The sequence below is a fragment of the Mytilus californianus genome, unplaced genomic scaffold, assembly GCF_021869535.1.
Source record: "Mytilus californianus isolate M0D057914Y unplaced genomic scaffold, xbMytCali1.0.p SCAF_6, whole genome shotgun sequence".
In the NCBI taxonomy this organism is placed as follows: Eukaryota; Metazoa; Mollusca; class Bivalvia; order Mytilida; family Mytilidae; genus Mytilus; species Mytilus californianus.
The window spans coordinates 72,206,378-72,226,879 of NW_026262712.1; the positions used below are offsets into that span (position 1 = coordinate 72,206,378).

Consider the following 20,502-nt stretch of genomic DNA (forward strand, 5'->3'; position numbering starts at 1 on the left):
ACTGGCAATTACAGTCCTGGATTATAATTAACATTACACCACTTTATGTAAATCGAATGCATACTACCCTATTTGCCGCCAGTATTAGTCCTGTAATGTTTGCTAGTTTGTGTGATTATTTCATGTTGAATAAAAATATCACATTAAAAATGTGCTGCGTCCGAACAGCTTTTATGAGGAAACTGGTTGACGTTTCGTCCCCGAGGTTATCACCAGCCCAGTAGTCAGCACTTCGGTGTTGACATGAATATCAATTATATGGTCATTTTTATAAATTTCCTGTTTACAAAACTTTGAATTTTTCGAAAAACTAAGGATTTTCTTATTCCAGGAATAGATCACCTTAGCCGTATTTGGCACAACTTTTTGGAATTTTGGGTCCTCAATGCTCTTCAACTTTGTACTTGTTTGGCTTTACAACTATTTTGATCTGAGCGTCACTGATGAGTCTTATGTAGACGAAACGCGCGTCTGACGTATTAAATTATAATCCTGGTACCTTTGATAACTATTAAAAACAACCTTAACAAGATATATGACCAAAGGGGACATAAAAAGAATAGCCAATAGCATATAATGTTATCTTTGCTGGAGAGAAAAAACATGTTTCAAATAAAAAAAAATTTTAAAGTATGTTATAATAAATGTCCGTAGTGAAGCATTGACATCATTTAAAACATACAAAATGTATATTTCTTTTCTTTCTTTATATCATATCTTCTTTCTTTCAATCTGAAGCTGTGCATATTACGAATATTTCATATATGATATTAATATATTAATTACAGATTTAGTACTACTATGATCATTTATACAGGTTACTCAATGTTTCTACATGTATGATTATTTTCATCGTGCTTCCGAAAAAAAATTACGTTGTTTGAAAATGAAATCAAACATTTGGAAAATAACTTAATATAAAATCATTTGTAGACCAACACCAATCAAATTCTCTTTCAAAACGTATGGTTTTTGTACCTGCTGATACAGATGCCAAAAAACGTTGTTCGATAAAAGCACTACATTTAAATACTCATTATGGAGGACGCAAATTCAAGTACGTTCATATATGTATTTTTTTCAAAATTTTGCTCTTAAGGTAGTATAGGGATATGAATAAAATATGACAGAATGTGTTAATTTTTTATGAGTTTTTTAATACTTTACCAAAATTGAGTTTATATCGTAATACGTTCAAAACTATAAAAACGATAGGTTAATGACCGTGTTTTTACGCAAAAAGTTTTAAAAAATTGATACAGTGTGTAAAGATAACACAGTGGAAAACATTATAATGTCAATTGAGAGAAAACTAAATGACAAAATTTTGATAGCTCTGATAAAACGCTTTTAGAAAACTGAAAGAGAATGTGTGGTCACCGTTCATGTTTATAGGCTTTAAAAATTAGTGTATAAAAATAAAGAGATGTGGTATGATTGTCAATGAGACAGCTAAAAACAAAAGTTCAAATAAAGTGGATGTTAGCAATCTAAGGCAATCGTGGGACCGTTAACTATGAAACAAAAAAATGTAATTGTAACAACTTTATTGATAATGAGATAAAATCACATTATTTTGTTCAAACAAATGATAAGTCTTGACGGGGCCACATGTACAATTAATTAAGATCTGCTTAACATTTTGAGGCACCTGAGACTACCCCTAATTTTGGTGGGGTTCGTGTTGCTAAGTCCTTGGTTTTCTGTTTTGTGTTTCGAAACTGTTGTTTGTCTTTTGGTCATTTTTCGTCATTTGCCATGGCAATGTCAGTACGTTTTTCGACATATGAGTTTAGATATGCCAATTTATATTTTTTGATTTTCTTTAACAAATGAATTGAGTTCATGCTATAACATTTGCTCATTGATTAAAAATCTAGACCGATTGTGTTCTGCTTTTTTACATTCGTTAATACCGAGACACTCCCATTTTTACCTTAAACATGAAAGGTAGAAGGTTTTGTGGAGAGTTGTTTCATTAGCAATCATACCACATCTTCTTTTTTCATATTTCTATATCAAAGTAGCATAGTTTAAATATTGTTTTCATCTGTTGAATAAATAAAAACACCTGTAGTTACATGACTAAACAGTTTTTGTGAAAATGTTTAATGTATTCTTGTTCATCGTTATTACTGCAATATTTACCATCACAAACATCCAATGCCTCATCTTCAGAGCCTTCGCAGTCACTTGACCCGTCACACGATTTATTGGAATTGATACATTTTGAACCATTTTCAAAACAATCAAATTGATTCTCTGGACAGTTCTTGATAGTTTCAGCTATAATAGATGGATGATCAGAATCAATGTTAACGCAAAACATGATGGTCGATTCGAAATTCACTTTACTTTTCTAACATTGTTATAATCGATTGCAAGCACGACTTTAAATTATTTCCATATTGACATTAAGGATGTTCGCTACTCAGTTTCAAAATAACAAGATTTTGAAAAGACTGTTATAAATTGAAAGTATATGACTAAAGGAACTAAAAAAGCAGAAAAAAATGAAGGGTCCGTGTGCTTGTTTTCGAGATATAAGTCATTGAAAATTTGGCGGGAAGTGATTCTCTCTAGATTTTTCATACATTTAGCATTTGCACCTTTTTTCTGTCAAAAACTATGAAAAAATAACAAGGATTTTATAAGATTTTCAAAACTTGCTTTTTAAACTAGACATAATAAAATAATGCAAAGAAAAGTAGGGGTTTGCGGGCAAATTTTTTTAATGGCACTACATGTATAAAACCAGAGGATTCCGAATATCTGGTAAAAATTCAAAAACAAGAGGAGCAAACATCCTTTAGGTCTTGCCTTAGTAAATAAATCTAAATCCTGTGTTAAGGAAAAAAGTATTAACAAAAATATCAAAGTCCAAGGTTAATCCAAAAAGGGTGGAGTTCATAAAACCTGACAAAATCAAACGTTAGACAATATGTACCAACGGAACGAATGGAAAACAACTGTAATATTTCTGACTTGGTTCAGGCATTTTCCGAGTTCACGCGACCCCTTCAGTTTTATTTCTTATCTTGGTTTATGTCTATTTAATTGATTCAAGATTTTTTAACATCGGCAAACTACTGTTGCCTCAATTTAAACCAGTTATTTTAAGTAGTATCTAGTATGCCAACTGGATGACATATAATATTCGCTACATCAAATGAAAACTTTAAAAAATCCGCGAACATCGGGCATGTTATTTGGATTTTTATATCTTCTTCGGCCAATGATGCTGAAGGAAGTTATTGTTAATGTTAAATGAAATAGGCATACCGTTGCGTCATGTGCAATTGTCTTTTGTTCCGTTTGTTATTTACTAATTTTTAATGGTTTTAATTAATAGACTTTGTTTGTCTTGGAACTTTTTTTAATATTGATTTTCCTTAAATTAAATACATTTTCAGAATCTGAGTTAGTTTTGAGTCATATCATTAACCAGGGATCACCTGTCCGACTGTTTAGCATCCTGATTATTAGTTTTACATGCTCAACATTACTTAGAAAAATAACGAATACAAATGTATTCTAAATTGCAAATGACTGATTTAGTTTGATAATTAGTTTGAGGTAAATTTAAGTTGGTCTGATCATGGCGATATTGAACGATTTAACTATACCAATAGGAAATGTAACTAGATTTGTAATTGCGAGCAATAACGGATGGCACCCTCGTCCCCCAATTGCCAGGGTAACGGCAGCCATTTTGAAAATTTCAAAGTCAAAGACGACATCTACACATGCCAATTAACATTATTGTAAAGTTTCATTGAGTTTGGAGCATTTTGAAATTTTTGACATTTTGGTGTTTCGATTGCAACGGCGGCCATTTTGGAAATTCAAAAGTCAGAGGGACAACTCACCATGATGGTCAACATTACAGCATAGTTCCATCAACTTTGGCCCATTCAATTCCCATTTTGAAAATTCCAAAGTCAAACAGCGTATCAACACATGCCAATAATATTTTTTGTAACGTTTCATAAAGTTTGGCGCATTTTGAAATTTTGGACATTTTTGCTGTTTCCATGGTAACGGTGACCATTTCCAAAATTCCAAAGACAGATGCAACATTGGCGCATGCCATGCTACATATCCATTTAGTTTCATTGAGTTTAATGTAATATTATTTAAGAAAATGCAGCTTTAATGCATTTTCCCATAGGGTTTCATGGTAAACTTTTGCCTTGTTTCCATAGCAATGGCAGCCATTTTGGAAATTCCAAAAATGGATTGGACATCTTTTCATCATAAGTAACATTTTTACAAAGTTTAATCAAAATAGGAACACTTTTTAATTTTTCGCATTTTTACTATTTCCATGGAAACGGTGGCCATCAAGATTGGTCCATCCAATTCCGAGAAATAGCGTGGACAAAAAGTGTGGAAGAATATAAATAATACGAAAAAATGAAACGTAGAATAACAATATGTCACCCCAACTCCGTTGAGGGTGCCATAATAAAAATAAGAAAAAAAAAAGAAACGTAGAATAACAATATGTTACCCAAACTCCGTTGAGGGTGCCATAATAAAAACTGACAAATAATCATTGTCATCGACTTCTCTTCATTTCTTAAAAAAAAATCTAGTTTGGAAAATCATCAATTCTGGAAATAATTTAAAAAAATCCATAAAACAAATGATAATATTTACATAAAAGCATATGTCAAAAAAGGGGCTACCATAGGTGTTGTGATGACACGTTTTTGATAAATCCAGACATCTTATTTTTGCAGATATTTCTTTAAACTAATTAAGCAGAAGCAATGATACTTTTTTAAGTACGAAAAGATACAAAAAAAATATATCTATTTTGTATTGTTTAATTATTTTGATGAGCATACACACTTACTACAATTTGACTCATCTGAACTATCTGCACAGTCTGGGAGACCATCTCATCTTAAATTTTTTGCAAAACAGTGATTATTATCACACTGAAACTGGTCACCAGCACATGTGTACCTGGAATGTTATTACATTACCACTTTAGAAGATGTGATATGCAAATTTCTATTACCTTCTTTACTTTAAACATGAACCCACTGATATTGTGAGTACATTATGATTGTTTAAACATTCAAACAGTGAAAACTGCTCATGCATGTATTCAAAATAGACAAGTATGTACACAACTATAGGGCACTCTACGGTCTTCAACCATGAGCAATATCCACATCATTGAGTATGCTATTAAAGGTACTGGCATTACAAAATGAGAAACAATTCAGAAGAGAAAACAACGGAATGATTTATGCAAGAAATAATAAGCAAACAAAAGTTATTCTAAAAGGTTCTTTGAATATTGTTTTATCAGTATCAATATTGATTTGTATTCAAAAATATTTCTTTGATATTTCTGAAGTATCAAAGTATTGGTATTTATATCTTGCTTTAAATTCTAATTTCAAAAGATTTGATCAACTTTTATTTTTACTTCAATCCTTTAAATTTCAGTTTGGTATTAGGAGTCTAGGCGTGATAAAATCAAATACGAATGCAAAGCCTACTGATGAGTTCCATTGCAAATTAATTTAATACAGTGTAAATTGGACAAAACCCACAAGGCTAAACAGACGCTAAATTTATTTTTTGCATTTCATTCTGAAGTATTGATACATTAACCTTGCATTAAATTCATTATTAAAGGATTCTACCACATCATATTTTTATTTAAATGACTTTGATTGATACCAGGAGTCTAGGCATGACAAAATCAAATGTCAAATGCAAAATATATGCAGAACCATATCAGGCATGGTAATTTTGAAGGGTTTCTCCTCAGAGTAATCCTTCATTGTAAGTGTATTGTGACTTCCATAAGTATCTGTACTACTTTTTTAATGCAAAACCGTTTCAACATTCGCACATTAGACAACGTAACATAATTTTAAATTTAAGAGTGGCATATGCACCTGGTGACACACAACAGAATCCGCCCCTGCGCATACATGTCATTATCAACATTCTTCCATTAAACAACACAAGGCTGTGTCCACATTTGTTTTGTTAAAACATATCTAAATATATATTACTGTACAGTTAATTAAGAAATAATTCATGGGGGCTTGAATATATCGTGATTTTACCACGGATTGGCACTTTATGCTAAATATTTTACCATGAGCGATAGTGAGGGGTAAAATATCGGCATAAAGGGACAACCCGTGGAAAAATCACGATATATTCAAACACCCATGAAGTATTTCGATTCTAATAGGACAAATACGGCAATTCTTTCGGATCGAAGCGCTCTAGGTGAAGGCAAATATTTGCCGTTCCCATAAACAAACGCTCTATTCAATTGACGTAAAAGAACGGAGCAAACTGAATAAGTGACATGCTTATAAACTATTTACAATAATGTATTTAAATAGGTTTGGATGAATTTTAATAAGAATTTTATTTATATGTCTAATATGTATAAAAAAAATTGGATTATAACACATTTCAGCATCGTTTGTTTACGTTTCCTTGTTGTGATGATTTTTGGTTTCACAAGCGTGTATTTTCCCGTAAAATCCTCATATTCTTACGTCATCGTTGTATGACGTCAGGTAGCTCATTCATAAAAAAAGCATATGACGTGGGAGTACGATCGGAACAGCCCAAACAATATATTCATATTTGACCACGGGTGTGTACTCAAAGCGTATGAAGAACGTCATGTTAGATTAACATTTATCAATCAGTATTAATCTTAATCAAAATGTATCCAATAGATTAAGTAAGAAAACGTCTTAGGAGCTTGTAGTTCAGTTGTTGTCGTTGGATCATGTCGGTCATATTTGTTTTTCGTAAAATGTTTTGTTATAAATTAGGCCGTGGGTTCTCTTGTTTGAATATTTTACCTTTTTCATGTCGGTTCCTTTTATAGCCGACTATAAGGTATGGGCTCTCATTGATGAAGGCCGTGCGGTTGCCTATAATTGCTTACATCAACTCATTTGAACTCTGGTGGATTGTTGTCTCATTGGCAATCATACCACAGCTCCTTATTTTTATGATAAACAGTCTGAGAAAAGCATAGCTTTGTGCTATGCCAAACATAAAAGTATCGACAGGATGTAGGACAAAACGTGGTCATAACTATTTAACTATAAACGTTTAGTTACATGTATGTTTCGATTTATCAACAGCAAAATCTATATTAGTACCGATGAAGACAATATTCAAAGGTTTTACTACAGTGTTGAATTAATAACCTTTAAAGGTAAGTTTTTATTTAAAGGATCAATACGTTTGCACGGATCGTAACTAAATTTACGGTTTCTATAAGCAACATCTCCGTAAAAATAAGGATGTGATATCCCGTTTTTATAAGTATTCTACAGGTATAGCCAAACTTCCAAACAAAAATTATATGTCTATTAAAGAATTAAGAAAAAGTTTCAAATAATTTGTGGAAATAAAATCCCTTAATAATTAACCTGTTTTATGTAGATTACGTGCATTGAAATCTATAGCTTGTCGTGCTAGGTGAGAGTATGCGAGTACCTGTCATTATGTTTTTTTTTATATGTAAGTTTCCTTTACATAAGAATTCAGGAGGGATTATAAAGATCAAAACAGATCTGTTTCCAGCTGTACCACAGGAAATGTGTTTAAAGACATGATCGGTAAGGGTTGCAAAGTGAATGAGTTACCTTTAAGACAATTATAGTATTTTCGGATTATTCCAGAGGGGTAGAGATCATTAAATTAGATATTTGTGCTGATATTACATTTCTGTGTATTTTGCCAATGCCGCCAAAGATACCATCCAGGTACAGATTTGTCAGAGGGATCACTAACCGATTATGTTGAACAACAGTGTTGATCGTGGTACGAAAATTGGTAACTTTTTATTGGTGTTATCATGTTAACTGTAGAAACGCGCAGAAAAATAACCTCATGTTCATTTCCACATGTCAATATAATTTAAATGATTTTTATATCTCATTCCTCCAAGTTGTTACCTAATCCTCTGCTGAAATCAAAAGACTAAATTTTCCTTGAAACTATGGAGATCCCAGCTCATACAAATAAAGATGTTTATTTTTCATAACTCAATGCCTTGATTGCAATTACACCATAAGAGGGTCATAATCGCTACTTTCAAGTTAATATTCGTAACTATCGTATTAATCGTGCAGATTCCTATCCTAAATCATACAAATTCTTATCCTCCTGAAAAGATGCACTGACTGTAAATAACTCCACATCATATAATTATCGAGGTCCTGAAAAATTTCAACAGGTCCTCCATAGTTTATGGATACCCTGAATTCGAATTTTGGAAAATTGACTCAAATATGTTAAACTTCGATCTTCTCTTATATGTAAATAGTATGAAAATCGCCAGCAAATCACTGCAAAGTTATCTAAAGAAAGTAAAAATCATACAAAACATAAAAAAATGCCACAAAAATAAGATGATTTAGCTTTCATATAACCAATTTTAACAACATCACACATATGTACATGTATATTTAACCAAAATTTCTAATTTTAGAAACTGTGTTACTTCATCGTTACCATAAATATCTTGGTTGTTCACTGATCTTCTTTCGATTTGCTTATTTTCAATCAAAGTGTGACGGATGACCTTCCAGAAGTCACCTTCAAGCATTCTTGTTTTTCTGAATACTTTAAGAAATATTCTTTAATATCATTAACACTGGAAAACATATTACAGTAGCACATGTTCCTGATGAAATTAGAAGTATAGAAAATACGTTACAAAAGGAACATGTATTTAGCATTGTTTATAACAAGGTTTCAAAAGGAACTTCTATTAGGAGGAACAACTATATCCTGTGATAAGTGACATTCGGTACTGTTAAAATGTTTAAAGGATATCATAACAGATAGAATAATAAAGTCAAACTAGGATGTCAGGAATTTTGATGATGAAAGCTATTTGATGTCCACTGACAACTTATAAACAATTCCATTGATGTCCCATAGTAAAATACATAAAATTGTTTTCATGCCATATGACAATATACGTACAATTCTCTTCATTAGACCCATCAATACACTCTACATCACCATCACATCTCCAATTCAAAAGGATGCACTGTTCTACGGTCAAACATTCCCATTCTTTCTCCATACAGTTTCGTTTAGCTTGCACTGTTTCACAGCTTTTTTTTCATCGCTGTAGTCATTGCAATCAAAGTCGCCATCGCATCGCCATTTAATGTCTATACACTTTCCATTCGTACATTCAAACTGTTCCGCAAGGCAAATTGATGCGGAAATGTCAAGTTAATCATTTCGGTATCAATTTAAGAAGGGAAATATAATTTGTCTACTTTTTTTAGTCAGAAATTATCTTTAAAGATATTTTGATTAGATATACTCACGAACATTATAAGTTGATTCCGAAATATGCTGAAGTTCTATTTTCAATCATTATCATTAAAATTGTGTATCAAAATCAAAACTTTCTATTTCTATACATTCTGCACAATTTTTCCTCATTATCATAATAAACATCGACTATGCATAAATCTTTCATTTAAGGTAGATCGCATATTTTCCTCCATCTTGGATTGTAAAATAGCCGAACACAATCGATAAAGATCTTCCGTAAAATAGACAAATTTTATTCATTTTTAAAACTTTTCATCTAAAGGATGAGAATTATATGTTTTATTTTATTATTAGGACTTTTTTTAAATACATTTTTGTTTTTGTATGATTCAATTTTCAAGTTTGCCATATATGGGGATATAATTCAGATAACGTACTTTTACAAGGGATATGTGGGAATTCACCCATTGTGTTCTGTAGCAAGAAAACGAGTTGCATGATTGCAATTTTTCTTTTTATTATCTAAAATCACATTATAAGAATTGTTTCTTCATATTTTATCTTAACATTTTATCGATTAATTTTCTATCAATCATACAAAGTTGTATTTTCATGTATAATCTTTACAAAATCTGACAAAATCTGTAGCTTGAATGAAAAGCGACTTGACCCATACTTTTTATTACAGTTTTGAATAAAGCATGATATAAACTACATTTTCACAAATTATTAACAAATTCTATTGATTTTAATTTAGACCTTTGATCTACCATAACAATGTTTTTTTCTCATCTAAATCGTATATTTAGTTATTGTTAACTAGGTCACAACAAATCTCACATTCGGAAGAACCACACCGAATTCTGCATTAAATATTCAAATGAAGATATTATAAAAATAGTTTTAAAAATTTGATCGAGCCAATACATCTGTCGATTTCGGTGGATAAACTTTAAAAGTCGTTATTTTAATTAGTAATTAATATGGAATCTTACTGGCTTCTTTGGTTTTTATATTCACTAGAAAGTATGCTACACAAGCGCAGATATGAAGAACACTTTTAATAGATATTATACAATTATAGCCTTTGTATAAGGTCGATACGAGGTTATATCGACATAAAAGAAGCATATTGACTGAGGACGAAGTCCGAGGTCGCTATGCATCTCTAGGTCGATATACCATCGTATTGACCTCAACCAAAGGCTACAATTGTTATATTATTAATCAACAACTATTGCATGAACAATGTAAACTTGGGGATTTCTAGAATGTATTTTAGTAACATGATGTATGCCCTGTGCAATATGCTGTTTTTGACCTACAAAAGTTAAACACAACAGTATTGCCGTGCAAACTGAGTAAATACAAATGTACATGTGATCAAGTTTTAACGAATCAAAAATCTTTCAAAATATTCAATTAATAATATATATGAACACAGCAGAGTACTACGACAGCAGTTATTCAGACGGAATGACTGGATGTTAAAACAGCGCTGACGTCATTCTTCTTAATTTAAGTGTAAATGAGTTTTCCAGTAAATGAAATATTCTCCTGGTTGAACCGACCATCGTTAGCGCTTATATAGGACAAATATGTCAATTAGGGAATAGAACATAATCGGTAAAAAAACACAATTACGACAAATGTAATGGTGTTTAAAGATCTAAGACGGCGAAGAAATGTTGAGACACAGACATATCATATAAGTCATCCATTCCGTGATGGTGACCGTAAAACTTTTTAAAACTTTCAGTTTCGATTTCAGGCGTTCTTCCATATGACTCTGCTGCAGCGGTTATTGTGTAAGTAGCATACCCCAACTAATGAAGTACGTATAGTGTAAACATTCATATGCGTAACGTATCAATTAAGATGAGGAAACGTCATACAATAAGCAAAGGTATGTTACTGCTGAAAAATGGGAAGTTGACAATTCGAAGTTGAAATCATTAGGTTTGTCATAGATTATAGTTTGAATTTGTCCTGTTGGTCAGTATAGAGGAAAAGATCAATATATGAAGCAGGCCTTTAAATTACTCGGATATATGAGATTCAAACACTCCTTGGAATGTGGGTAATTAAGTGACAGGACATCATCAATATATCTGAAAGTGAATTTATAGAACTTTGCAAGATGTTTTGTTTTTTGTCTCTGAGTAGGGTTTTATGAAATCTGCAGCTTATAAATACAAAAACAAATCGGCCAGTATGGTGCACAATTAGCACACATTTAAATACCGATTGTTTGTTAAAATATCAATCCACCAATCTCAACAAATATGTTGTCGATAAAAATTGGATCATTTTCATTACATAATCTTCAGTGTATAAAAAAGAAATTGTCATTAGTCTAATCATAGCTTAATGCTTTTGTTATGTTGAGAATTCTGTTTAGAATGCAGATCTTTGAACTATCTTTTTAATTTAATCACAAGGTTTTAAATGTCTAAAGATATCTAGAGCATGAAATACTCTATGGGCACTATTACTGAATAATGAATCTCTCGGTGTATGGTTATTTGTATCGTTGGATTGCTGTCTCGTGAATGTTTACCTCAAATCTCATATATTACCTAATATATCTATTAAATGCAAAAGTGCCAGTAGGGACTACAAAATATAAAATGGGGCAAATGATGAATAAGCAAATAAGGTTAGAATACGGTTTTCCACAACATATTGTAAGTATATATATAATATTGCAAATTCTGAATCGGCCAAAGTCAATGAATTTAACAGAATATATTAAAGATCTGTCTTCAATACAAAGTTCCCTCATCTCGAAAACAGTAACTAAAACATTATGATAAAACTAAAGACAACCACTGACCCGGTCCTGACTTGGAATATGTACATGATCATTGGTCAATGTTGAAAGAGTTTTTAGAAATCACCTTCTTTGCCATCGGTCAGTGGAATAACAAAAGAATCTTTAAAAGAACGCACAATAAAAATCAGCACACAAAAGCACGGAACTCTTAAATTCATGCAATACTGGTATAACAAAAAAGCACAACTAAGATAAAAATTAACAATACCATTATAAAAGAATACTAACAGTTACCGAAAGCACGATCAAAGTACTTAATTGGCGGGCTTGAAACTTTGAGACTCTTCATTGGAATATCAGCGGCTGTACGTCGGATAGATTTTAAATAATCGTAAATAAATAAACACGCAATAATACAGTATAGTTTGATCGTTGTCCATATTGGTTGAAGTCAATGTGCGTACCTCACAGTGTGTTCACCTTTGGTTTTCTGTGTGGTCTGTGTGTGTATAAGAGTGCCTTACGAATACGCAGTTTTTTTAAAATATTCATAATGTTCTTAATTTTTTTCTATTCCGTACTTCTATTTTTCGCCATAGAAATACAATTTATGACCTAAGTGAACCTCCCATATTCTCAACAATACCTCCAAATATCTATCAGACATATTCTCTGGTAACAATCTAGATTTTTTCTAATTGTACAGTTGAAAATTAACATTAACTAACCCTTAATAAATGCAAAGCTAAAAGTTATTTCTGACATTTTTTAATTATGATATTAGAGATTTGTATGACAATGTTCATTCATGTTGTTTACTTCCCTTTCTTTCAAATATTCAGTAAAGAAAATTCACACGAATTATCGATGATATGTTCATAACTATAACAGTTTTGAATTTTCGAAATACTAAGGATTTTCTTTTTTTCCGCAGAATAGATTATATAAGCTGTATTTGGCAAACCTTTCCGGAATTTTGGGCCTTAAATGTCCTTCAACTGCGTACTTTATTTGGCCTTTTTGACTTTGTTTTTAACGCGCGACTGGTGTATAAAATATTAAGCCTGGTATGTAAGATGAGTTTATTTGGTTAGATTTGTGCGTGTTTGAATTGACGTCTCAGATTGAGATGAATGTTATATGTACCCGAAAAATTGTAACAATAGGGATTGTATATTATAAACACGCATGTTAAAATGTTTGCTAACTTATCGAAGACATGTAGATATTTGTTGATAAAGTATGGTGCTATCTGCATGACTCCGATAGAAAGTGGCCTTTCATACCCAGTTTTCTAACGATTATATTATTTATAAAGCAGAACAAGATAGGTGTAAATTATCGAGTTAACATTTCAACATCAAAGTTACCACTGTATTAAAAATGAAATAAATGTAAATGATATTGTCTTAAAATATTCAGCAACCCAACACAAATCAATTGCCTGATACTGTCTTATTGTAGGTTATCAGACGTTTACATTCTTTAAGTTTCTTATGTTTTGATTGAAATCTGATGTAAAGCAATTTTGGAATATATCTCTCCTACATTCAAAATTTGATTCCTTGTTCGGATTTGGTCATACTTTTTGTTTTTTTGTTTCTTCCAAGCTCCTCAACGTTTGCATCAGGTTTTTGATTTTCAATTATTTTCTTCTAAATATGTTAGTAACTTCTTATGTATCATTATTTAAGGACGAATGAGCAACTGAATTATCTCCAAGTTAAGAGTTTTGTCATGCACAATACGACGGATGGTACTAGTCGAGCAGAAATTGCTTACCCATCTGAATCACCTTTGTTCACCCCGAATGTTTGGTTGGGTTCGTGTTGCTGTGTAGTTTTTGTTGGTTGTTGTTTATCTTTTATTTATTTTGTGTTGTTCGTGTCTATTAGCGTGTTTTTCATTGCCTCTTGCAGTCTGCTCCGCAATTAACTATAGTCAAACATTAATAAAACATTATCTTTATACTAAAGCATTAGGAATTACTCACATGTCATAACATTTTGAATCTTGTAATAAAGAACAGCTGCAAAATGTTAGGTCATCTATTAAGTTCATTTGAAATCTACACATTTACATAAATACATATACTTACTACAGTTCTGTTCATCGTTTCCATCACCACATTCATCTTCACCATCGCATAACCATTGTGATTTCAAAAATTTGCCGTTAGAACATCTTATTTCATCTTTAGCACATGTTGGATCATCTGGTATATAATTACAAGCATGATTTTTAACAATATGCATTTTCATAATAAAATGGACATGACTCTGTTAATGTTATTTTCATTTTCTGTTAAAAATTTAAAACTGTGAATTAATTGGGAGTGTTGCTCTCCACCTATTGCAGTTCATTCAAAATTCAAAATTCTGACCAAATTACAATTTGTTTATCAAATAAGACTGCTCAACTGGTCAAATATTTTAATCAACTGCTGTAGAAAACCACAGTCAACTCATCAAAGTGCAAGGTGAAAAAAATAAAGCATACTTACACTCCTTTAAGATTTTAATTCCACTTCATGGCTGTTATGAAAATGTTTATAAAATGTCTTTACATATTTTTATAGAAGATATTCATTTTAAAGGTGAGAGGAAATACTTTTGGAATAGTATTGTTATAAAAATTCCAAACTAAGTTTTTATACTATTTTCCTTCAAAAATTCTGCTGTATTCATAAGAATTAGACATCAGTTTGAATTAAAATATGTTTTTATTTTCAGTAAAATAAATGTGAAAGCACAATATGATGTAATCAGTTTCATGGGGAGATAATCTAATTTATCTTACCTCCTATACATTTCTCCGAATGTCATTGGTTAAAAGCGAATACGTGGAGACCCTGTATATTTGATATTGGGAAAGTGAGCGTGTTTTATTTTATTACACGGTTAGTAGCAGTGTTACGTCCCTTTATAAAAATACATGACGTTGAAGAAAAATAGGAAGCGTTTCGCCCAGACAACAGATGAAGAAATTATGATAAACGATTGAAAATAAATGCAGAAAACACATGAAAGGCTAACACATTGTGCTTGTTGGTATGATTATGTTTTTGTATAGACCAATGGAAGTATTTCTGTATATTGAATACGTGATCACTTTAATAGGCCACTAGGCTGAATTCTACATGTTAGGACAGTCGGTAAAATAAATTCGTTACACAATGTGCGAGTGACCTAATACGATATTTACGGGGTCAGTAAATTCTATTTGAGGTTAGATATTTTTATATAATGTCAGCTTAGAAGCATGTATAGACAAACAATATTTAGAAGAGATAAATCATAAACTTAAATGGGCCATAGTTTTAGCAATTTTAAAAATAACTAACTTATCTTTTAAATGATTCACTACAATAAATACATTCTTCAAAATGTTTGGCCATTCTATCATTGTAACCATGATGTGGAATTACTTAAATATTAAAGGATTGTGAGTATGATTTATTTTATCACCTTGCACTTTGATGACTTGACATTGGTTTTCTATATCAGTTGGTTAAAGTTTCTTGAACAGTTTGATTTGATAAAACAAATTGTAATTTGGTCAGAATTTTGAATGAAGTCGAATATGCGGAGAGCAACATTAATAGTCAATTCACTGCAATGATAATATTTATTTTGTAAATGCGTTGCTATTTATTGATCAATCGAAAACTGTTTACTAACGAAGATCGGATTCGTCGCTGAACACTGAAGACAACAATTGAGTGGTGTTTTGAAGATTATCAGTTATGTAACGTCCTTAAAATATTGAGTTTACTTGTTTAATCCTTCATGTAATTTGTGGAACAGTAACTTCCCATCTCCAAAATGTTTTCAATTGTAGTCTAATATGATGGTATGGATTTGTCTTTTGTTGTTTCTTTATTCAAAACAGATTGTGATAGAAATTGACTAAGTCAGATGTTCCAGATAGCGGTTTTCACATTCGTTCGGTAAAATATGCCGTTGAATGATAACTCCGTTGATATGATATAGGGTCGAGCAATATCAACTGTTTAATTCATTTAAATAAAATAGCATTTGTTGCATTAATAAGCGCTTTACTGGATTTCCCTGCAATAGGAACGCTCAAATAAAGTCATGCATATTTCAACTTGTGTGTATTTTTACCACAGATTTCATCTTCACCCTCCATACAGTCCTGCGTCCAATCACAACGCCAATTGCTTGCAATACATTGTCCATTGTTACATCTGAATTGGTTTGGCATGCATCGAGATTCTTAAATATTGATTTATTATTTTTAACAATTAAAAGCTGCTAAACGTCAATAATCAAATTTCACTGGATATTATACTAAGTTTTATATATATAATGAACAGCACGACGTATGCCACTAGCCACACATGAACTACTCAATTTGTTTGGCACATAATTTTGGTTGAGTTTGTGTTGGTAAATCAATATTTTCGATGTAGTGTTTTATTGACTTGTAGCTTCGTCGTTTTTGCTTCTTCCAGCCATTCACTGGCTTGAGTGAATTTCTTCAACTTATGATTAAGACTTTTCTTTTGCTTACCGTGCATTTGATGGACGATATCTTTTTATTTTGTTTGAATAAATACTACAGCCTTGGGTTACAAATTACATAATGAATTGGATGTTAAAACATTTCAAACAAACAGTTTAAATTTCATCAGGAAGCCATTTCACCTTTCCCGATTCTATACTTTGGCTCCGAGTCCACTAGTCGTCACTCAGACTGCTAAAGGTTGAAAAAACAAATTTCAAAGTCTTTTGTTTGACCCGGCCTGGGTTCTAGCTCACAACATATCGCAATTATCAAATTGAACGTGAACGCTACAGTACAACGAGACAGCAGACGCGATAGAAACATTTTACTTTTTTCTAATTGCTAGATTTAAAAACATCATTCGATCATTCTTACTCTTCGATTATATTTCGTATTCCCACGGACATTGTATTGTGTTTCCTTAATATCAAGCTTTACTTTTTTTCAAATGATGCAATGCGTAATAGGAGCACTTACAATTTTTAAATAGTAAACAATTTCTAATTAATTAAGTACAAAGTCATGAAAAATACACTTATTCTAAAAGTTGGTCACACCAAATCTGTAAAGTGTTAATTTCATTTTACCCCTAAGCATTCGGGCACAGCACTAGTGTAAGAAAAATGCATCATATTTGATTTTTATAGTAAAAGTTTCAACATAAAACCTTAGGACACCAAATCAAACACTTAGTTTTATGTACTACCAATGTATCAAGAATATAAAGCATTTCATGGTATCATTTTATTTCAAACGATTTGAATAAGCAGAAAAAGATATTACTCCAAACTCACGAAATTTACTTTTTTAATGATAGGCTGGTGCAACATGTAGGAACAAAGCTACACAGAATGACAAAGGAGAAGTTCCGATAAGGGCTAATTTCGGTATAAAATTCGAAGTATATCTGATAAAAGATTTTTGACATTTTTTAAACACTCAGTCGATCCTATTAGTTAATGTTCAAAATTTTAACTGATTTGGTCATGAAAGGCGCTCAAATTCTAGCTTGAATATGGAAAATCTAACAAATATGCCATAAAACGTCACTTTTCAGATGGTTTTTTTCTAAAATGGAAGTGGCCGCATTCGTGTTCATTCTCAGCATTTATATATGTTATGTATTATCATAAAATACAACATATATTTAAATATTAAGACTGAACACAACTGCGGCCACTTCCATTGTAGACAAAAACCGTCTTAAAATTAGCACAAATGCTAAACATGTGAAGATTCCAGTATTTTTGCATGACAAAATTGTACTAGTACCTGTTGCATGTCCATTGTATTGTCAAACACAGCCCATATTCATTTAACAAAAGTATCTACTTTCCAATAAATAGATAAAAGTGACATTTTTAACTACTTTGTAAAAACGCTATATTTTGGGGCCAAACAGGAGTCTTAACGGGCCTACTCTTTTATTACTCCAAATAGGGAATGAAAATTAACTTTGGAATGTATTATTGTATCAAAAATAAGGTAACATATAAATGGTTATCTTAAAACCAAAGAGGCAATCTTCTTTTCTTTCTTAGATATTTATATGGTGTAAAAATCAGACAAAATGACGAAAAAGAGAGAGATAAAAAGCCATTTATTATTAAGCCCCTATAATTGACAACCATGGCGCCAGTCACTGTAAAATTCACCTTCAGAAAGGTTTTTAAATGACATGTCCTTTTTTTAATTTTCAAGGTTTCCTTTAAATATTTTTTAAAGCATTTACAGGGCATATCGAGAAGTCTTTGGATTATTACTATATCAATTGCTTAAAACGTTTTACCCAATTGCAGTATGTATTCACCTCTACAAACTCATCAACTGGTAAAACAATTTAGCTAATTGCTTCAGTAAAGACGAAAATTTTTGTGTAGGTGTCAAACCCTAATTCCAACCAATTAACTTGTAACAGTATGCCTACTTTGACAAAACATAGTACTTTTGATATTACTGTTTATAAATACATTTGCCAAATCATTTTTACAAATGAAATGTTTGCCAAAATATGCATATGTGGGTTGATTTGAGAACAGGCTATTTACATGTCCATTATTTTGCATTAAAATTATATGGTAGAGGTGCTAATGTATTCAAAGTGTTAGCATTAGGGGGAATTACGGAATGTCATCTGTCACACATTGATCGACTATTGGCATGTTAAACGATATGGCTATTGGCATGTTGAATTTTTATGCATTTTTGTACAATCAGGATATATAAATAGTTACATTGAAATAAAACTTAGACAGCTGTGAAAATGGAATATTCTGGAGGATTGTTTTATGATATTGAATTGGTTGTATATCATCTTAACCAATTTCTTTTTGCGAATATATTTTTGAGGGTTAAGACTCTCTACATTACATCACGGTGTTATTTTTCTACTTACAAAAGTATCGAAAACTAAATTGCTTTGCACATTTTGTTAACTTGAAATTTCATCTTTTCCAAAAATCAGATAAGAATTGAATCCCAGTAAAACTGTATTCAAAACATAAGTAAAACAGTCTATTTTTCAGATAAAATGCATTGCATCCTATAATTTGTTCTTTTTATTTCATTACCGCAAGTAGTGTCTCAATAAAGATAGGTATGTGAAATAAGGGGACAATCTGTCTGTTGTGATGAATTTTATTTCTTATTATTTAACTCTACTTGAATTTGTTTATCTTTTATCTTGAATGAAATCCTTTAAAGTACATCATCAAAGATGCTGTTAAAATAGTGAACTTTCACTTTAATGTAGTAATATTTAGTCGACATATGACTGGACAGAAATAAGAAAGTCAGGCGTAGGGACAAGATGATTTCTATTTTCCCGCAAAACACATTAAGTCCCCTTGTGATTTCATCAATCACTGTAACCGCTATATAGCCTGTTTGTGCTGAGGCGGCATCTTGGAACATCAATCAATCATTTATCACTGTGCTTTAAAGAAAAATATTCTTTGGTTGAAAAAAAGGGTATCGCGAGGCAAATCGTAACCCATAAAACAAATAAACAAAGATACCACATTTATCAAAGCAAAAGATTGAACAGTCAATCAACAGTGAGTCCACAACACACTACACCGAAATGTCAAAGCGAACACTACCTAACCGCCGGGATTAATCTCAGGTGTTTTAGGATGGTGTTAAATCCAGAATATTGCGAAGTTCCAGAAATAAAATAACTACTTAATAATGTGTCATCATATATACCTACATAGGATTTGTGATTTGAAAAGTAAAATAACAAAAATACCGAACTAAAAGCGCATAGTACAAGCAGTATTCATTCGGATATGGAATAAGATTTAACATCTTTACACGTTTAACATTTTTAAAAGCAAAACAAAAGACGAATTATTTCATGTTCGTTGGTATTTTGGAAAGGACGATCAAGCACAAGTTATTTGTTTGAATTTCGGCATCAATTAAGAAGCGAGGTCATTTTACATTTCAAAATGACTCCAAAACGTAAACAAGTTAGACTTCTTACTATATAGAATTAGCATATTTATGTGTGTACTTGTATTACCCTTTCTTAAAGTATGACGAAATTATTTCTTCCTGACTCAGTCAATGTGTTTAACTTAACATAAAAAAAACATATTGATGCCTATTATCATTTTGCGGTGGTTTGGGCAACTGTAAAAACCTCCAATGGATAGCTGCTTTCTGAAAAATAGACACTGCATTTTAAATTGATAAAAAAAAATGTCCTTGACCTATAAACAATAAACTCGCTTTTTTTTGGTGTATACAAAAATTGATTCATCAAGAAATATTTTGATTTTAGAGCGGTTTTGTCATTTTTGGACGATTTTTTTAAGAATGGCTATTTATTGTAAATATTTATCCAATAATCTTCAGATTTGCCATGGCAGTGTCAGTTTATT

At 31.4% G+C, this 20,502-nt stretch overlaps 1 protein-coding gene across 1 annotated transcript in view; it reads right to left on the reverse strand.

Annotated features, from left to right (window-relative positions):
- The window catches only part of LOC127706602 (low-density lipoprotein receptor-related protein 8-like), a 31,356-nt gene extending 15,044 nt beyond the window's left edge, over positions 1-16,312 (reverse strand). Inside the window, exons 1-2 of the mRNA XM_052211257.1 lie at positions 16,213-16,312; positions 14,184-14,300 (exon numbers count right to left, since the gene is read on the reverse strand). Of these exons, the coding sequence (XP_052067217.1) occupies positions 14,184-14,300; positions 16,213-16,312 (217 nt within the window). The remainder of the gene's footprint in view (positions 1-14,183; positions 14,301-16,212) is intronic.
- Between the last annotated feature and the right edge of the window lie 4,190 nt (positions 16,313-20,502).